The sequence below is a fragment of the Neovison vison genome, chromosome 5 (assembly GCF_020171115.1).
Source record: "Neovison vison isolate M4711 chromosome 5, ASM_NN_V1, whole genome shotgun sequence".
NCBI classification, from domain to species: Eukaryota; Metazoa; Chordata; class Mammalia; order Carnivora; family Mustelidae; genus Neogale; species Neogale vison.
In genome coordinates, this window is record NC_058095.1 from 29,377,966 (window position 1) to 29,393,787 (window position 15,822).

Here is a 15,822-nt window from a genome sequence, read left to right on the forward strand (position 1 = left end):
TCGCCTCCCACGTGGAACGAACAGCTGGTGGCGTGGGGCTGAGATGGAGTTGATTGGAGGGGTGGACGTGTGGCAGGGATGCAGACGGGGTGTAGGCCTGGTCTGGGAGCTTGGGAAGGCCCAGGACCCTCCCTTTCTGCCAAGGGGACTGAACACAGGGCTTAGCCTGCAGGGACCACCCGCCGCTCCTCAGATGGGAGGATGTAGGCAGCCTGAGCCCTGGACGCCGCCCTGTCCGAGGAAGGCAGCCGCTGGCCAGCTGCTTCTCCTACGCCAGGCTGGCCGCAGCTGGAAGCAGAGCCACACCAACATGCCTTTTTTTTTTTTTCTTTTTTTAAAGATTTTGTTTATTTATTTGACAGAGACAGCAAGAGAGGGAATACAAGTAGGGGGAGTGGGACGGGGAGGAGAAGAAGGCCTCCTGCCAAGCAGAGAGCCTGATGCGGGGCTCCATCCCAGGACCCTGGGATCAGGGCCTGAGCCAAAGGCAGATACCTAACGACTGAGCCACCCAGGCATGACACAACCTTCTTTCCAGAAAAGCCCCAGTTCCCCAGCAGGCTGGGAAAGCCTGAGGGTAGGGACAGGGAGAGGGACAGGAAGACGGAGGTGAGGAGCCCATGCGGTCAGCAGCACAGCCCCGCCCTCGGCCCCAGGGCCAGGGAGCCCAGCTATGCCTGCACGTGGGTCAGCTGGACGTCGCCCCCCACTTCCAGGCTGTTGATGGCGGGCAGGTTCTTCAGGCGGTGGCTGTATTCCAGCAGGTGCTGACCGTCCACAGCCACCTTGAGGCCGTAGCCTTCACATGTGATCCACACCTGGACAGAGTTTGCACTCCCCTCAGGAAGTCCTCCAACCCAAACGCAGGCTCGCGTCTCCCTCCGTCTACCTGCCTTCCTCAAGCATGATTCAAACAAGCCTCACGCCTCAGGCACCCTCAGGCACCCTGGGAGAGTCACTCTCCCCGCCACATGACACCTGTGCCCTTATTGACTCTGTTCCCCCTTCCTCTGTGCCCCCATTTTGCACCCCTTGCCCACATGGGTAACTCTGATGGCCCTTCAGCCTCTCCCCAGCCAGCAAGCCTCCCTGCCTCCCCCTGCCCTCCCGAGCCCTCCTTCTCAGGGACCCCCCCACACCCGGTCCTCACTCTCCCACCGACCCTGAGCTTCTAGGAGCAGGAACACAGGCCTGGGCCAACCATGTCCTCAGTGGCCAGCACACGCCTGCATTCCTGCCGTGCAGCCTCTTAACTTGTCCTTCCCGCCCACCACATTCTCTGGGAGGTGGGGGGCCCATGTCTGTTAAAACATCACCACGACAGTGGACACTTGCAGCACACTTACTGTGCCCCGGGCCCTGTCCTCAGCCTGTCACAGATATTATTTCATTTCATCCTTATACTTTGATGAGATAGAGATTCTTACTAGCCCCATTTTTTAGATGAGAAAACTGAGACACAGAGCAGTTAAGTCACTTGCTTAAAGTCACACAGCTCTCTTTCAATCAAAGTCTACTCCTCTCTGGCTTGAAACACACCAACACAGCACACTGAAACCCAAACTTCATTCCAAGGCTCTCAGGGCCCCCCATCAGGAGCTGTCAGTGCTGGCTGAGGAGTATTAAGGTGTATGGAAAAATATGGACATTTGGGGTGGGGCCAGATATCACTTTTTCTTTTTGTGGCTCCTCAGGTGATTTGCATGTGGAGTCGGAGTTGAGAACACCTGTTCTGTTATGTCAGACAGCATGAGGACAAGGACAGCTGCAATCTGGGGGCACTTTCTCTTCTGAGCCCAGCCCTCGCCCCAGAGGCATCAGTTCCTCTATGGCTCAAGGGGCCCCCTGACACCCTCCCCACCTCCCCCCCCCACCTGCTCTGTTTGCCCCTCTGAGGTCCAGGCCGCAGCCTCTTACCGAGAAGCTCCGGCCCCGGGCAAAAGGCATTTGTCGGGACAGGCTTCGCTCCTCAGATCCCCAAGAGCTGTTGATCTGCGTGTTGCGGACCACGACGTTCTCATCAAAACGGGGGTTCAGGTGGAAGGCGATGTCACTCCCAGAGCGCAGGTTGATGTGGAACCTGGGGGGTGGTGGGCAGCTCACGTGGACCCTCCTGGCCCCCTACCAGCTCTGAGTCCCTACCCCTTCCAGTCTGCCCAGAGCCAGAGGGAATGACCAGAAGGAACTTAGGTTGTCTCTCCTCCTTGAGCGTCCTGGCTTACCTCTGGGCAGTGGGCAGGACGGTGCCTGACACGAAGATGCTCTTGGAGGGGTACAGCCCACCCGGGATGGAGGTGAAGAAAGGCACTGGCTGTCGGGGGTGGGGGGAAGAGGAGCAGGTCAGTTGTGGAGGGGAGCTTTGTGCCAATTGCCATGAATTTGGACTAATATATTTTCAAGAAAGCCCTCTTTCGTCTGGGTGACCCAGTGGGTTGAGCGCTCAGGTCCACCTCAGGGTCCTGGGATCAAGCCCTGTGTCAGGCTCTCTGCTCAGCGGGGAGCCTGCTTCTCCCTCTCCCTCTGCCTGTCACTCTGCCTGCCTGTGTGCTCACCCGCTCTCTATCAAATAAATAAATAAAATCGAAAAGAAAAAAGAAAAGAAAGAACTCCATGATACCATTACTTGGTCCAGTAAACACCAAAGGGAAACTTTCCAGCACTCCTCAAAGTAACGGGCTTCCACTGTCCTGAAAAGAGCTTGGGCCGGACACAAAAGGATACCTGGGCAGAGAGGGGAGGGCCCTCCAATAGGCTCATGGTGAAGGGACAGTTTTAAAGGTGACCGCTTCCTTCAACAGTCTTTTGATTCACTTGGATGTTTCTAGAACTTCAGCTTACTAAAGGATTGCTCTGATGTTGTCAGACCCCCACCACCTCCCACCCTGCCTGAAACAGACCAGGCCTCCACCCCTCCCAGAGAAATGACTTACATAGGTCAGGGTGGGGTACACCACAGGTGGGATGACAGGATTCTGTTGAAAGAGACCAGGAGTTTAGTCTGGGAGAGTGCACACCCACACAGGCCTCCCACATCCTCGAGGGGATGCCCCATCACAAGGCCCTTGGCCTCTCCCTTTCGCCTTCCTTCCCAAGCTAGCCTCGGTGGAACTTCTGTCCATGCCCCCTGAGCTCATCATGCCTGCCCCTCAACCCTTCCACAGGCAGCCCCACTAGATCTTGGCCTCCGACTGATTCAGAGCAGAAGCCTGCAACCAGCAGGGCCTGTCCTCAGAATGCATGGCCTCAGACCTAGACACTGGAACCACTGCACTCCCCTTTCAGGAAGAGAAGGACCCATTTTCTTGCTGGTCCCTAGGTGCACCTGGTTCTTAGGCCACTGGGCAAATCCACTCTGATCCAAAATCTCTGTTGGGCCAAGGGGAATTTTACTCACATGTGTCTTGAGCAGAGGGCCTAACCCCAAACACCCCCATCCTCCTTGCCATACTGCTTTCTGCCTGCCTCTGGGACTACTGAGTTCAGTCCTTGGTGAAGGGGGACGTTTTGGGGGAGCAGGGTGGGCTGTGATCTGACCAGAGCTTTCAGACTTACAGGGAACGGCTGTCCAGGAAACGGCTGTCCAGGGGTGCTGTGCACGGTGTGGATGACGGTTTGAGTCTGGAAGAAACAAACCCTGGTTTGAACCGGCTCTCACCAGTGCAAAGACCACCTCCTGCCACCAGAGGGCACCCTTGTGAGGTGCGGCCATCCTGAGCTTGTAACCGGCCCAACCACCTCCCACCCCACCAGCCCCAGCACCACCACCGCCCCCCCCCCCCCCGCCCCAAAGCTTGTGGGCAGAGGTGTTTCTTCTCCGGAGGGGATGAGGTAGGGGCAAAAGTTTCTTCTGCTTGGAGAAGAAACAGGCTGCCTTTGTGGCCTGTGGCCCATCTACCTTCTCAGGGGACTTTTTCTAGCATAGCCTTGCTTTCCAGGAGGGAGTGAGAGAGTGTGGGGCCTCTGTCTCCTGTGGCTGCTCCCAGAAGGGCAGAAAGCCGCAATTCAAGCTGTTTCCCAATCCATGAGGGCCAGACAGTCCCCACCCCCCCATCCCAGACCCACTTCCTCCCACCACCATGCAGATGGCCAGGGTTGGCCTTGGCCGCAGCCCCCTCTGGGAGAGGCCCGGTGCCCAACCCTGCCTCCTCCTCCCAGCCCACAGGAAGAAGCAAAATGAAGACAATCCCAGGAGGACTCAAGTGACTTACAATGGGAGCCGAGTTGACGGGCCAAACGCCTGTAGACTGACGGGGATAAGAAGATCAAAACAGTAGTTAACATTAGTGTTATATGCAGGGGAGACACTGGAAGAAACTGTCATAAGAAAGGCCTCCCCAGACTCATGCTCCCCTCCTTCCTGCTCCCAGGCAAGCCTTCCAGAACCTCGGCCCCCCAACCCCATCCCAGGTATACACTGCGCTGGGGTGGGTGTGGGGGTGGGAACAGAGGCAGGAACATCTTCTATTGGCTCCTCCACAGGGAGAGGCCATGGAGCTCCCCTCAGCTCCCAGGGGCAAAACCATTACTTCAGGTACCATATTTCATTCCTAAGGTGGAGCATTTATTGAAGGCCTACTGTGTGCCAGGCTCTGGCTTCAGGACACTCACAAGGGATGCATCTTCAGCTCCTGTTTTGCTAGCGAGGCAACGAGGCTCAGAAAGGCTCATCAGCTTGCCTAAGCCCCTCTGGGTACCAAGGGATAAAATCCAAAACACTACCCAGTTCTGGCTGATTCTATCTACGACACAGCACCCTGTCGTCCCCCAGTACAGAGTCAAAGTCGGGCTGCCCTACAAAGACTCCCCAGAGCTTTCCCTGTCCTGAAGTCAGCACAGCAGGAGGCATAGGCCTTGTCAGGACCTCGAGAGGCCACAGAAAGGCTGGGCAGAGAGGCACCCGGTCCTTTAGCCAACCCCCTGCTCCAGTGGCCAAAGGAAGGGCCAGCCCCTGCCTTCCTTGTCCTAGACCCTGTTCCCAAGCAGCAAACTCTTCTTGCCCTGACCGGTTTCCCATTCCATGGTCTGTGCAAGCCACACTCCACGTTCCTGGAGCCCCTAGGGCTCAATTAGGTGCCATGCGAAGTGCAGGGGGTCCGCACATTAATAAGCCACAAGCCCCGCCCACAAGGGGCTTGTGAGGCAGAGGGTGGACAGTGTCAGGGACAGACATGGAAGTACAGTTATAACAGGACATGGTGACTGGGATAGCACAAATACGTACAAAGCCCACGGGGACACAGGGGGCATCCTGTGATGTTCCAAGCAGTGGATGCCCCCTCAAAGTGACATTTAAGCAGAGCATTGAAGGACTGGTAAAAGGTCAGCTTCAAGGGTGGGGGGGTGCGGGGTGCTGTCAGCATGGGGTTGGCAGATGCCAAAAGCCTGGTGGCCCAAGAAAGCCTCAAGTGAGCAGTGGAGGCTGCCTGAGCATCCTGGGTGAGGGGGTATGGCCAGGAGGTGGGCTGGGGCAAGACTGCAGGGGTGAAGCTGGCTTCTGCACCCCCTGCTGGGGAATCCAGGCTTTATTCAGAAGGACTTGGAAGCTTTGGGATGTTGAAGTAGGGAGAGGATGCAGATGCAATCAGATTTGGGTAGAGGAGGGCTCAAGGCCAAGGTGGGTGGGGTGAGCTGGGAACTAGACCTCGGTCCTTGTCGTCAGGGGTCAGATGGCCTGGCCCAAGGAAGGCTGTGGCTTTGGGAGGGAGAGGTGTGGGAGCACTGCAGGGAGACTAAGGAGGGAAAGGAAGAGCCAAGGGCAACTCCAAGGTCCCCAGCTTGGGCCAGGGAAGCTTTGGGTGGGCATGATGGGGCCTGGCTGCTGGAACCAGCCTCTAGGACCCTCTGTCCTTCCTGCTAGTGCTCAGCTTCCAAGGCCTCCACATTGAACTCACTTTTGGGTTTCGGCCCTTGGGCTTGGGTGGGACACGGGCAGTCTGGGAGAATTGCACCGTGGAGAAGGCAGGCTGGGTAAGGCTTACTCGGGTATTCTGTTAAAACAAAAGGCACCGGGATGTGAAGAGAAGCATTAATAGGTAGGGGGGAGGGGATGGGCCAGAGAGAGGAAACCAGACAGGGAGGGAAGGGGAGGGGTGTTCATGATCCTGTGCAAGGACAGAGGGGAGGACCAGGCTCCAGTGACAGACAGCAGCCAGAGAGCTCTCTCCCCACCCACCCCCGACTCCCCTCCATATCTCTCCCCTTCCCCACCTTCTCTTCCCCCCTGCCCCACTCTCTCCCCCAGGTCCGCAAGGGAGAAAGTTGGGTCGGAAGAAAATATGAGAGATTAGAACAAAAAAGATAAGAGCTTGTATCTGTTGTGGGCCTACTGTGTGCTTGTCTCATCTCCGGGAGCATGAAGACTGGAAGTGGTAACAGCAGCTCCAACCCAGCATCCTGGGGCTCTGGGGGACCGTGGGCCCAGCATACCCCATCCTCCCACTTCTCAAAAAAGTCAGAAATCCAGATTCCCATATGATACCGCCTTATCTTTTTTTTTTTAAATTGCAGTCATAATAACATTAATATCATTTATTTATAATAATATTTACTATCTCAACCCATTTTCAGCGGATGGCTCAGTGGCCTGAAGTACATTCACACTGTCACGCAGCCAGCACCACCGTCCATCGCTAGGCCGCAAAACTTCTTTTATTTTCGATGTGGGCAACGCATTCGAAAATGTCAAAACACAGAGAGGGTCCAATAGAGCCCAGCATGGGCCCATCCATGCAGGCCATGTCGTGACCTCTGACATGTGTTACCTCCTTGAATTCACATCATAACTCACGGGGCAGCAGTGACTATGCCCCTTCCACAGATGGGGATACTGAGGACGGGGGAGGCCAAGTGGCTTGTCTAAGATCCCACAGCTGATGACAATGTGCAGAGCTGAGCTAGATTCCATTTGAGTCCCAAGTTCTTTCTGGAGCCACATGGTCTCCTAAGCATGACAGAAGTAGAGAATGACAGAGAGGAGTGGCCCGGGAGACTGAAGGAAGAGTTCTGGACAAAGACAGGAACACAGAAGGACAGGACAGGGGAACTCGAGGGGTGTCCCCAGAATCACCTGGGGAAGAGATTGGCTGCTACCACTGGGGCCACTCAACAGGGCCCAGTGCAGCTAGGCGGGGTCCCGCACTCAGCCCCCGGGGGCCAGTCTGACCTGGAAGCCGATGAAGGACAGCTGCACAGCCCCGGTGACAGACAGGGTGTCCACGCGGTGGAAAGGCACGCGGTGTGAGTACTGCACAAAATGGCTCCCGTTCACCGTCACCTGCCAAGATGAGGGGAAAGGGCTCTCAGGCCAAGGTGGGGGACCTGAGCCCCTGTTCCCGGGAATTGAGTTCCAAGTCTGGTTTTCACGTCTGTCCCCTGGGGAGCAGGCGCACCAGACTTCCAAGCTGTGCCAGCTGTAAGATCCAAACTACATCCGAACCCTGGCTCCACTTGGTTCTTTGGTTCTCACTGTTCTTTATTATAGACAGTGGGTCTGTCTAACCTTAGCTCCGCTGAGGTGTTCTTTAAATATGCATAAACATGTTTGTTGGGGGCAGAGGAGAGGCGACCCTGGGTTGTACACGGAAGGGCTGGGCACATTCAGGCTCACACAAAGAAGGACAGACATGGGGATACTCACCCCTACCCCATCTCCCAGGCCCACAGACACTACTCTGCTTACTAATGCAATTTGCAACACCATATAACATTAAGCCATTAATAGAACCTGCGACAGAATTACCAGAAAACCAATGTTATCAGGGATCTAGGCTGGAGGAACAGCTACAGCAAAAGAATGGAATTAACTAGAACTTTAAAGACCCGCAGGGCCAAAAAGCACCATGGTGGTGTATCTAGTTCTTATTTCCCAAGTAAAAGATGTACCAGGTGAGCCTGCAGACACAGGGGAAGGAGTGTGAGGATACTGTAGCCACCGTAGTGTGCCTACTGTGAGGTTTTGTAGGCGAGATAAACACGACACCAGGACACCAGGCGAGGTAGGCGCAAGGCAAGATTTATTAAAGGCACTCTCCAGCGAAGTTTCAGGGCTCAGGAGAATGGGAGCCAGGAAAGTTGCACCTGGAGGAGGTGGGCACCCTCGGGGTGAGGTTCCAGGACTCTGGAAAGCAGAGTGGGGGAAGTCGCACTGGGAGGGAGCTGGGGGGAGGAGGCTTCCAGGAGGCTGGAAGACGGCGGGACCTGCTGTCATTTCTATTGTTCCTCCTGCACTGCACTCTCAGAGCCCACCGACCTAACACCTACGAGGGAAAGGTCCCGCTCTCTGCCCAATGGCGTTGCACATGTGATAATTTAAACATTCATGTGCTTTACAGGGGTACCTGGGTGGCTCAGTCGGTTAAGCATCCAACTCTTGATTTCAGCTCAGGTCATGCTCTCAAGGGCCTGGGATCGAGCCCTGAGTCAGGTCCCGTGCTCAGTGCAGAATGGGCTCAGGGTTTTTCTCTCCCTCTGCCCCTCCTCCTGCTTACTCTCTCAATACAGACACATACACATACATACAATCTTAAAAAAAAACAAATGGCTCATGTGATTTATAAAGGCCATTTACGTCTCACCTGGTGGGGCTGGGAGGTAGGCCACGGGAAGGGGTCCACAGAGAGTTGCTGCTCACCTTGAAATCCCCGCTGTCCACCAGGAAGCAGAGCTCAAAGGGATGCCCCATCTGGAAGGGCATGTGCATCTTCCTTTCCTCTGGCCCCCAGGTCCCATTCTGCTTCGTGTTGCAGACCACATAGCCACCCTCCTCGAACCGAGGGTTGAAGTGGAAGGCAATGTCTTTGTCACTGTAGCCACTGTGAAAGTTCACAGCAAACCTAGGCAGAGGGAAATCAGATGGCAATCTGTAGTCTGGCTGACTGCCGGTGGAGGGGGAGAGGGAGGCTCGTGTCTTTGACTGGTGGCTGTGAACTTGCTCACAGCTTGCACGGCAGGTCTGGACCCATCCTTAGCTGGTGGCTATCCTTTCTGTTCACGGCATCTGTACTTCGTGTGTTTTTGCGCAATGATGGCATTTTGCCCTTACCATGTGGTTTTCTAAAAACATGTAGGAAATGGATAAAGAAAAATTTTGACTTGAGGGATGCCTGGGTGGCTCAGTTGGTTGGACGACTGCTTTCAGCTCAGGTCATGATCCCGGAGTCCCGGGATCAAGTCCTGCATCGGGCTCCCAGCTCCATGGGGAGTCTGCTTCTCCCTCTGAACTTCTCCTCGCTCATGCTCTCTCTCACTGCCTCTCTCTCAAATAAATAAATAAATAAATAATCTTAAAAAAAAAAAGAAAAAAGAAAAATTTTGACTTGAGCAACAAGAAGCACAGGGCTTGAAAACGGATTTGGATTTGTGTCTGAGAGGGAAGCCAAGAAATGTGCCTGGAAGCGACAGCCAGTCCCCATCAGCTCGACTGGGAAAGAAGGAAACAAATTTAAAGAATGTCTGACATAGACGGACCAAACTTACCTAACTAGCACTGGCCAAGAGCTAGTTATTATTAGAAAAGCATCGAATAAATAACAGTAGCTCCCCAGGCATGAGAGCTTTCTATATGTACGTTGTCTCTCACTGGAGGTTGGCGTGTGTCCCCCATGTGACGTGCAGAGTGGTGGCCCTGAAGTCAGCAGGCCTGGACCTGGACTCCAGCTCTGTCCTACTGGTCATTTGCGATGATCCTGGACAACACGCTGTCCTCGGGTCACCATACCCCTAAGAGCTGAGTGACTTCCTTCCTCTGCGGATGCTTAGTGAGGGGGTGCTCAGGAAACCCCCACCTGAGTAAATGTCCGTTCCTGTCTCTGTCCTCGGAGGAAACCCCTCACCCCTTAAACTGCCTTTGGGTATAGCTATGGCTCTAAGGTGAGGAATTAAAACCAAGAACCTTCCAAAGGGCCTGGCTCACAAAAGGGCACAATAAATGTTTGTTCTGCCTTTTCCCAGACAGAGCAACCTCAGGTCCTAAAACCAAGTTCTGGTCTGAGGTTCTCCTCCGAGGTTCCTCTGTCTATCCTAGCCTTCCCTGAACTCAGCGCGAGCCTGGCTCACCTGCTTCTTGGGGTCATTCTGGTCTCCCCAGCTACACACAGTGCTCTCGGGTCATCCACAGACCCCAGAGGGTCATGCCCTGCACCCAGCCCAGAGGCGACCCTTGAGAGATATTCTAGTCAATTCCTTCAGAACCTGCTTGACTTCTTACTGATGGAGCATGAGTTCTGGATGTTGTCCTCAACCCCAGGTCATTTCCAGAACCCTCAGTCAGCAAGGCCCATTGGAAACTGTCACAGCCCTGAGCCCAGCCAGCCCTCTCCCTGGGAAAGGAGGTTCCCAGGGACTCTGGAAGCAGCAAATCTAAGTCTGTATTCCTCTTAAAATGTAGAATATGTTTCTGAAATGTCTCTGGGTGTATTTTCCCCTTTGTGCCTCATCCAGCTTCATTCCTAGAGTCTTAGAAAATCCTGCCCTGGGGAAGGATGAGTGCACAAGCTTTGCAGGAAGGCGGGGGTGGGGGTGGGGTGGGGTGGGGAGGACAGGTTGGGAGTAGAAAGCCATTGAAGCCAGAGGAGGGGCAGGCAGAGTTCCGAGGGGAGATCCCAGGGCCCCCGGGGATCCCGGTGCCTGGCTTCCCTCAGAGTCTCCAGGGGGCACTTGGGGCTCTCAGTGTTTCCCAGAAAATACCTCAAAACTGAAAATGACCAAAATGCGTTCGATGACAAGCTTAGAATATTTCTAGACCAGTGAAATGAGGGCTCCGGGCAGTGATGAGAAATGAAGCAACTGAGACTTTTGTAACTGTGGGTTAGAGAGCGGAAAGCTCAATCCCAAAACATTATTATCTGCCTCAGGGCTGGCCCACTTCCCCCCTTAGACAGTGAGTTCCTGTGATCCCTAATTCGGGGGGTGGGGCGTCTATGTTCATGGCCCCTGGATGCTCCTGGCAGATGGCAGTGGGGTCGCGCGGACCACCCGGGATCCCCCAGGCCAGGAGCGGGTGGCTCAGGGTGCATTGGATGAGTGGACGGATGCCATTGTTGACTGGGGGCTGAGTCTGGAGAGAAGAAACAGTTGCAGGTACCTGGTTCCATTGCAGTAAAGAACGGTCCCATTGATTGTGATCTTCAGTCCATCCTGGAGACCCCCCTGGATTTTCCCCGAGAAGGGGATGCCCTGTGAGGAGAAAATGCCGGTTGGTCAGGGGGCCCGCTTCCTTCTGCATGGGCCCTTCAGCACTGGCCAGCGGCGGCCTAGGGGTGGGGGCCCGGTGCTGGAGTGTCTCAGCCTCACAGATCCTCCAGACCAGAGTCCAGCTAGTTCCACAGACATTCTGTGACTGCGCCCGGGGACACTTGTGGGCTGAGAGGATGCAATAGGGTACTGGTCGCCCTCGAGTGTCTAAGAGGAAGGGCCAGCTTCTAAGAGGAGGAAGTCATGTGTGCACGGCCCCTCGGAACCCAAGGAAGCCCATCCTCACCCAGGGGAGCGACGGGCACCGGGACAGCGCCCCTGCTGCCTGCCAGGACCTCATTCAGACTGACCGCGACAGGGCCTCTGGGAGAAGGGTCTTCTGTCCCTACTCAGGTAAGTCCTGTGCTCGGCCATTAAATACCTTGGTGAACTTGAGCAAACCACAGTGTCTCTGCCTCTCTGGGTTCCCTCTGTTGTGTCCACCACGCCAGTCATTTGCCCCGTGTGGCCTACTTCTCTGAAAACATAACTTCCCCTCATTTATCTGTTGAGGCCTAAAAATCTCTTAAGGGCCTTTCCTCCTGTCGCAAGACAGAATGCTTCAAAGGCGGGTATTCCCGGCAAGCACACTGCCCTCCCCGAAGCCTATTCGCCCTGAGGTGTTACTATCTACAGTCAGAGTGTGAATGGGATGGGGTTCCTAAGCGCCTGGTGGGAAGGCAGGGATGGTGGCGGGAATTGTGCGGATCATGGGCACGGGTGGTACAGGTTACTTTCAAGCAACGATTTCCCCAGAAAGGTTTTGAGATTTCAGTATGTCTTAAACAGTGTGTGTCTTCAAACTGTGAAAAACAACATTATTTTAAATGGGTTTTTAAGTTATTTTAAATGGATTATTATAATCTGGACAGCCTGCGTAGCTCAGTCATTAAGCGTCTGCCTTCAGCTCAGGTCATGATCCCAGGGTCTTGGGATCAAGCCCCACATCTGGCTCCCTGCTCGGCGGGAGGCCTGCTTCTCCCTCTTCCACTTCTCCTGCTTGGGTTCCCTCTCTTGCTGTCTCTCTCTCTTTCTCTGTCAAATAAATAAAATCTTTAAAAAGAAAGGAAGAAAGATGGAGGGCGGGACTTCTGGCTGAGGGAGGCCAGTGTCCTCTGGAAGCTGGAACAGGCAAGGAAAGATGCCCCCCTGAAACCTTATTGATACTTTTAGATTTCCGACCTCTGGAACCGTAAGAAAACACATTTGTGTTGTTTTAAGCCTGGCAGGCAAGGCTGCTATGGAATTTGGACCTCTGTGTGCTCGCGCTTGTGTGTGTGTGTGTGTGTGTGTGTGCGCGCGCGCACGCGCGCGCGCGCGTGCACAGGAGCATGTATGTTTGAGAGAGAGAGAACTTTTGCATTTATGGTCTCCTGGAGTGGGGTCGCCTCCCAGCTCCTTGTACTAACAGCTCTCCCACTGGGCAAGTCACTTGACCTGTCAGCACCCCAGGTCCCTTCTCACAGCAGTGGGCCAACAGCAGTGGCCTGACAGTGTTCCTGAGAGGGTTCGATGAGAGGCCCCATAGCTGCCCAGAAAGCCCTGTGTTCCCAGGTCTTTGACAATGGCAACGCTTTGCATCAGGATGAATTAATGAGAAATCATAAAACATGAGCTCCCGCCCGTTTCCGGAGGCTGAGGACCTTTTCCTCCTCTTCCTGTCCGGAAAAGCCAGGCTTTACAGGCGGGAGGCTGGGCAGCCTCCTCCTGAAGGCCCAGGGTGGGGTGTGGGTGGGGGACCGCTGGGCAGCTGGCTGGAGGGGGCTCACCAGCAGGAGGCAGAAGCAGACTTTCAGCCGAAGGGTACGGCTGCCTCAGAGGTTCTGAGGCCCTTCTGGTGTCTAACCTGCCCTGTCTGTGACCTCATCACCCAACATTAGTGCCATTTTTACAGAGGAAACGGAGGCACACCAGATATGGTAGTTTGCCCAAAGCCACTTAGCTGGTCTGTGATAGAACAGGGCTTGAACCCCAGCACCCATGCTTTCAATTAACACATAGGTGGCTTCTCACATCGAGGTACAGAAATCCTCGTCCCTGGCTCTTCCCCAGACCCAACATGGAGTCTTGTTCAGACTGTGGTTCCAGATTCCGTCCTGGACCTCTGAAAGGGCTGCCCGGTTGAGACGGGAGGCGCGTGGGCAAGAAAGGGGGGCCAGACTCCCAAGGCAGCCCGGCTGTGTGACCTTCCCATCGCACTTGGAGGAAGCAAGATTCCCATGGCTGGATGTCAGTGGGCTGCCAGGGAAAGGGCACCCACGGTGTTCCCGAAATCTGGGGCGGGGGCTGCACCCTTCCGCTCTCTTGCCTGGACTCCAAGGCCCTGTTTTAACTCACTGTAACCCATAGGAGGATTTTTCTTGTGATTTGAACATTCTGAAGGCAAGGACTGGAAAGTAAAAACTAGGGAGCAGAATAATGAAGTGTCAGAGCCTAGAAGAATCTCTGGGATCCCCCATCTGATGGAGAATGAATGTAAGGTGACATGTTTTGACCCTGAGAGTCCCATGGAGGCCCAACAAACAGGGTCTGGTCCAGCTTCCTCCAGTGACCTGTTCCCCTTGCCCCATCCCCAACCTTGCTGGCAATGGGGAGGAAACAGGCCAAGCCAGGCCCTCTGCTGAGTGTGGAATGTCCCCATACCCCACCCACCGAAGGGCTCTGTTGGCCTTTTGTCCTAGGCCCCTTGGGAAGCTCTTTGCCAAGGCCCAGAGGGGCTCCTGCTAGAGGGCAGGGCCCAGGACACAAGCTTTCTGGGGCACCTCACTCTATTAGGGGTAAGGCAAGGCACCTCTCTTATCTGGCAACTACCATCTGGGCACATCAAGTAAGTAACTTCAGCCTCACTGAGACTCATGAAACATGAAACATGAAATCATAAAACATGAGTTTCCCATGGATAAAGTGGGGATAGTAAGGCTCACAGGGTTTAGACAAGGCCATCAGTGGACGGAGCCTACACGGATGTGGCCAAAGGTACAACAGGCAGCCTTTGAGCTCCACGCTGCAAGGACAGCCCACTTCCTTCTCCCTCCTGAGATGGCCCCTCTGTAGACACCCTTGGCCTGCCTCTGCCTGTCTACTCACCCCTCAGGGAGCAGACTCTGCCTCAGGAGGGCTTCCTTGCTGCCTCCAGACTCCTAATAATCCAAAACACTTCAAAAGCACCCCCCACCCCGCAGCATGCCAGGCACTGTTCAGACACTTGAGATATGCCGCCTCACACATCCTTACCACCCCTGGGAGGTGTGCTCGTGGGTGATCCCCATGTTACAGATGTGGACACTGAGGCCCAGAGAGATAAAAGTAACTTGCCTGAGGTCACCCGGCTCGTAAATGGCTGGACCGAGGGAGGCCGTCTCCAAAGTAAGTCCCCTCAAGTGCCATGCTAGCCTCCCCCAAAACCCTGTTTACTTCTCCATGCATACAAACAAGCCATCACTCACCTAGTTATTTCCCCTTCCCCCTCTGCTGCCCTCCCCCCTCCCCACTTCCCACACCTAGAACAGGCTCCTGGCTGGGTGCTCAGTGAACAGCAGGCAAAAACAATGATAGTGACGATCAGCCCGCCAGCCCTGAGAAGCAGGGGAGAGAGTTGAGTCAGGAGTCCCCCACTTGGGTTTCTGTCCTCCCTCCTGTGTCCTCTTTGGGACACTTGCCCTCTTCCCCTGCTGCCACCCAGGGGTCATCTCCTCAGAGACCCAGAGCTGCCTCCTCCTGGCCGAGGCCACCAGCACAGCCCCGGACCAGCACCACCTCTGCCCGCCGCCCCGGAACTCACTGGGTTCAGGTAGGGAGACTGGGAGCTGCAGAAGGCCATCTCTCCACCACCTCTGGGGCCGCCGTGGCTTGTCACCGCAGCCAGGCAGTCTCTGCACAGGGAGGAGCTAGCCAGGAAATAGAAACCAAAGTGAACTGGCAATTACTCTATGGAGATGGGGCTGGGGAGGAGCTAGGAGCAAGAGGAAGTAGTTCTAGAGAAAAAGAGTAGGGTGTTGAGGGAGGGCAGGGGCTATGACCCAGGGATAAGGAAGTAGACACTTTGCAGCCCAGTGACCTTTTCCCCTCTTTTCTCCTTCTGGGCTCCACCCCTGAGACAGAATCGTGTTTGGTTCATATAGATTCAGAGAGCCTGACCCCACAGGCTCAACATCAGGTTTCAGGATGACACCGTCTGTAAGCGTGTAGCTGCGTCCCTGGAGTGGGCTTGCTCCCAGGGCCCAGAAAACAGTGGGGCGGTGTGATGGGCATCACCTGTGTGCGGGGTGGTGGTGGGAAGGCCCGCTCTTACCTCTTTACACACAGAGAAACGGAAGGAGGCTCAGCGTCTAAAGGACATGCCCACGGTCACCCAGGTCACTTAGGTTCTCAAAAAAAGCATTTCTCCCTTTCAAAATTCTCTTCCTCACGTGAAGACCCAATCGTGTGGAAACAAACGTTTTCCAACTAGAAAACACGGTAATGGGAATTGTTCTCCAAGAGGAGAGTGCTGCCCTGTGGCTTTCAGATCCCCTCTCTAAGGATGGATCTCCTTCTTCTCTTCTCCCCTGTCCCTTTTTTCCCAGGCCTTTAGAATGAGGAGAGGGGAAGTCT

At 55.0% G+C, this 15,822-nt stretch overlaps 1 protein-coding gene across 2 annotated transcripts; it reads right to left on the minus strand.

The window, feature by feature from the left end:
- Positions 1-444: 444 nt before the first annotated feature.
- Positions 445-15,124, minus strand: LGALS9 (galectin 9). Of its 2 annotated transcripts, XM_044248336.1 has the most exons (11): positions 15,011-15,124; positions 11,081-11,172; positions 8,630-8,831; positions 7,163-7,273; positions 5,892-5,987; positions 4,209-4,244; positions 3,553-3,618; positions 2,931-2,972; positions 2,223-2,311; positions 1,918-2,080; positions 445-818 (listed from the first exon to the last, which is right to left on the minus strand). In XM_044248336.1, exons 1-11 carry the CDS (start codon positions 15,047-15,049, stop codon positions 672-674), a joined length of 1,083 nt encoding a protein of 360 aa, XP_044104271.1. In that variant the 5' UTR covers positions 15,050-15,124; the 3' UTR covers positions 445-671. The 2 variants fall into 2 exon arrangements, with proteins under 2 accessions (XP_044104271.1, XP_044104272.1); XM_044248337.1 differs by lacking the exon at positions 5,892-5,987 and having other exon boundaries at positions 15,011-15,123.
- Between the last annotated feature and the right edge of the window lie 698 nt (positions 15,125-15,822).

What these genes read in the sequence shown, in the direction of transcription:
- LGALS9 (XM_044248336.1), bottom strand. Translation starts at nt 15,049, where the DNA reads ATGGCCTTCTGCAGCTCCCAGTCTCCCTACCTGAACCCA. An exon ending in GTCCTGCCCACTGCCCAGAG is followed by an intron (nt 2,081 to 2,222) that starts GTAAGCCAGGAC and finishes ACCACCCCCCAG; the next exon opens with GTTCCACATCAACCTGCGCT. An exon ending in CCCGGGGCCGGAGCTTCTCG is followed by an intron (nt 819 to 1,917) that starts GTAAGAGGCTGC and finishes AACTCTGTCCAG; the next exon opens with GTGTGGATCACATGTGAAGG.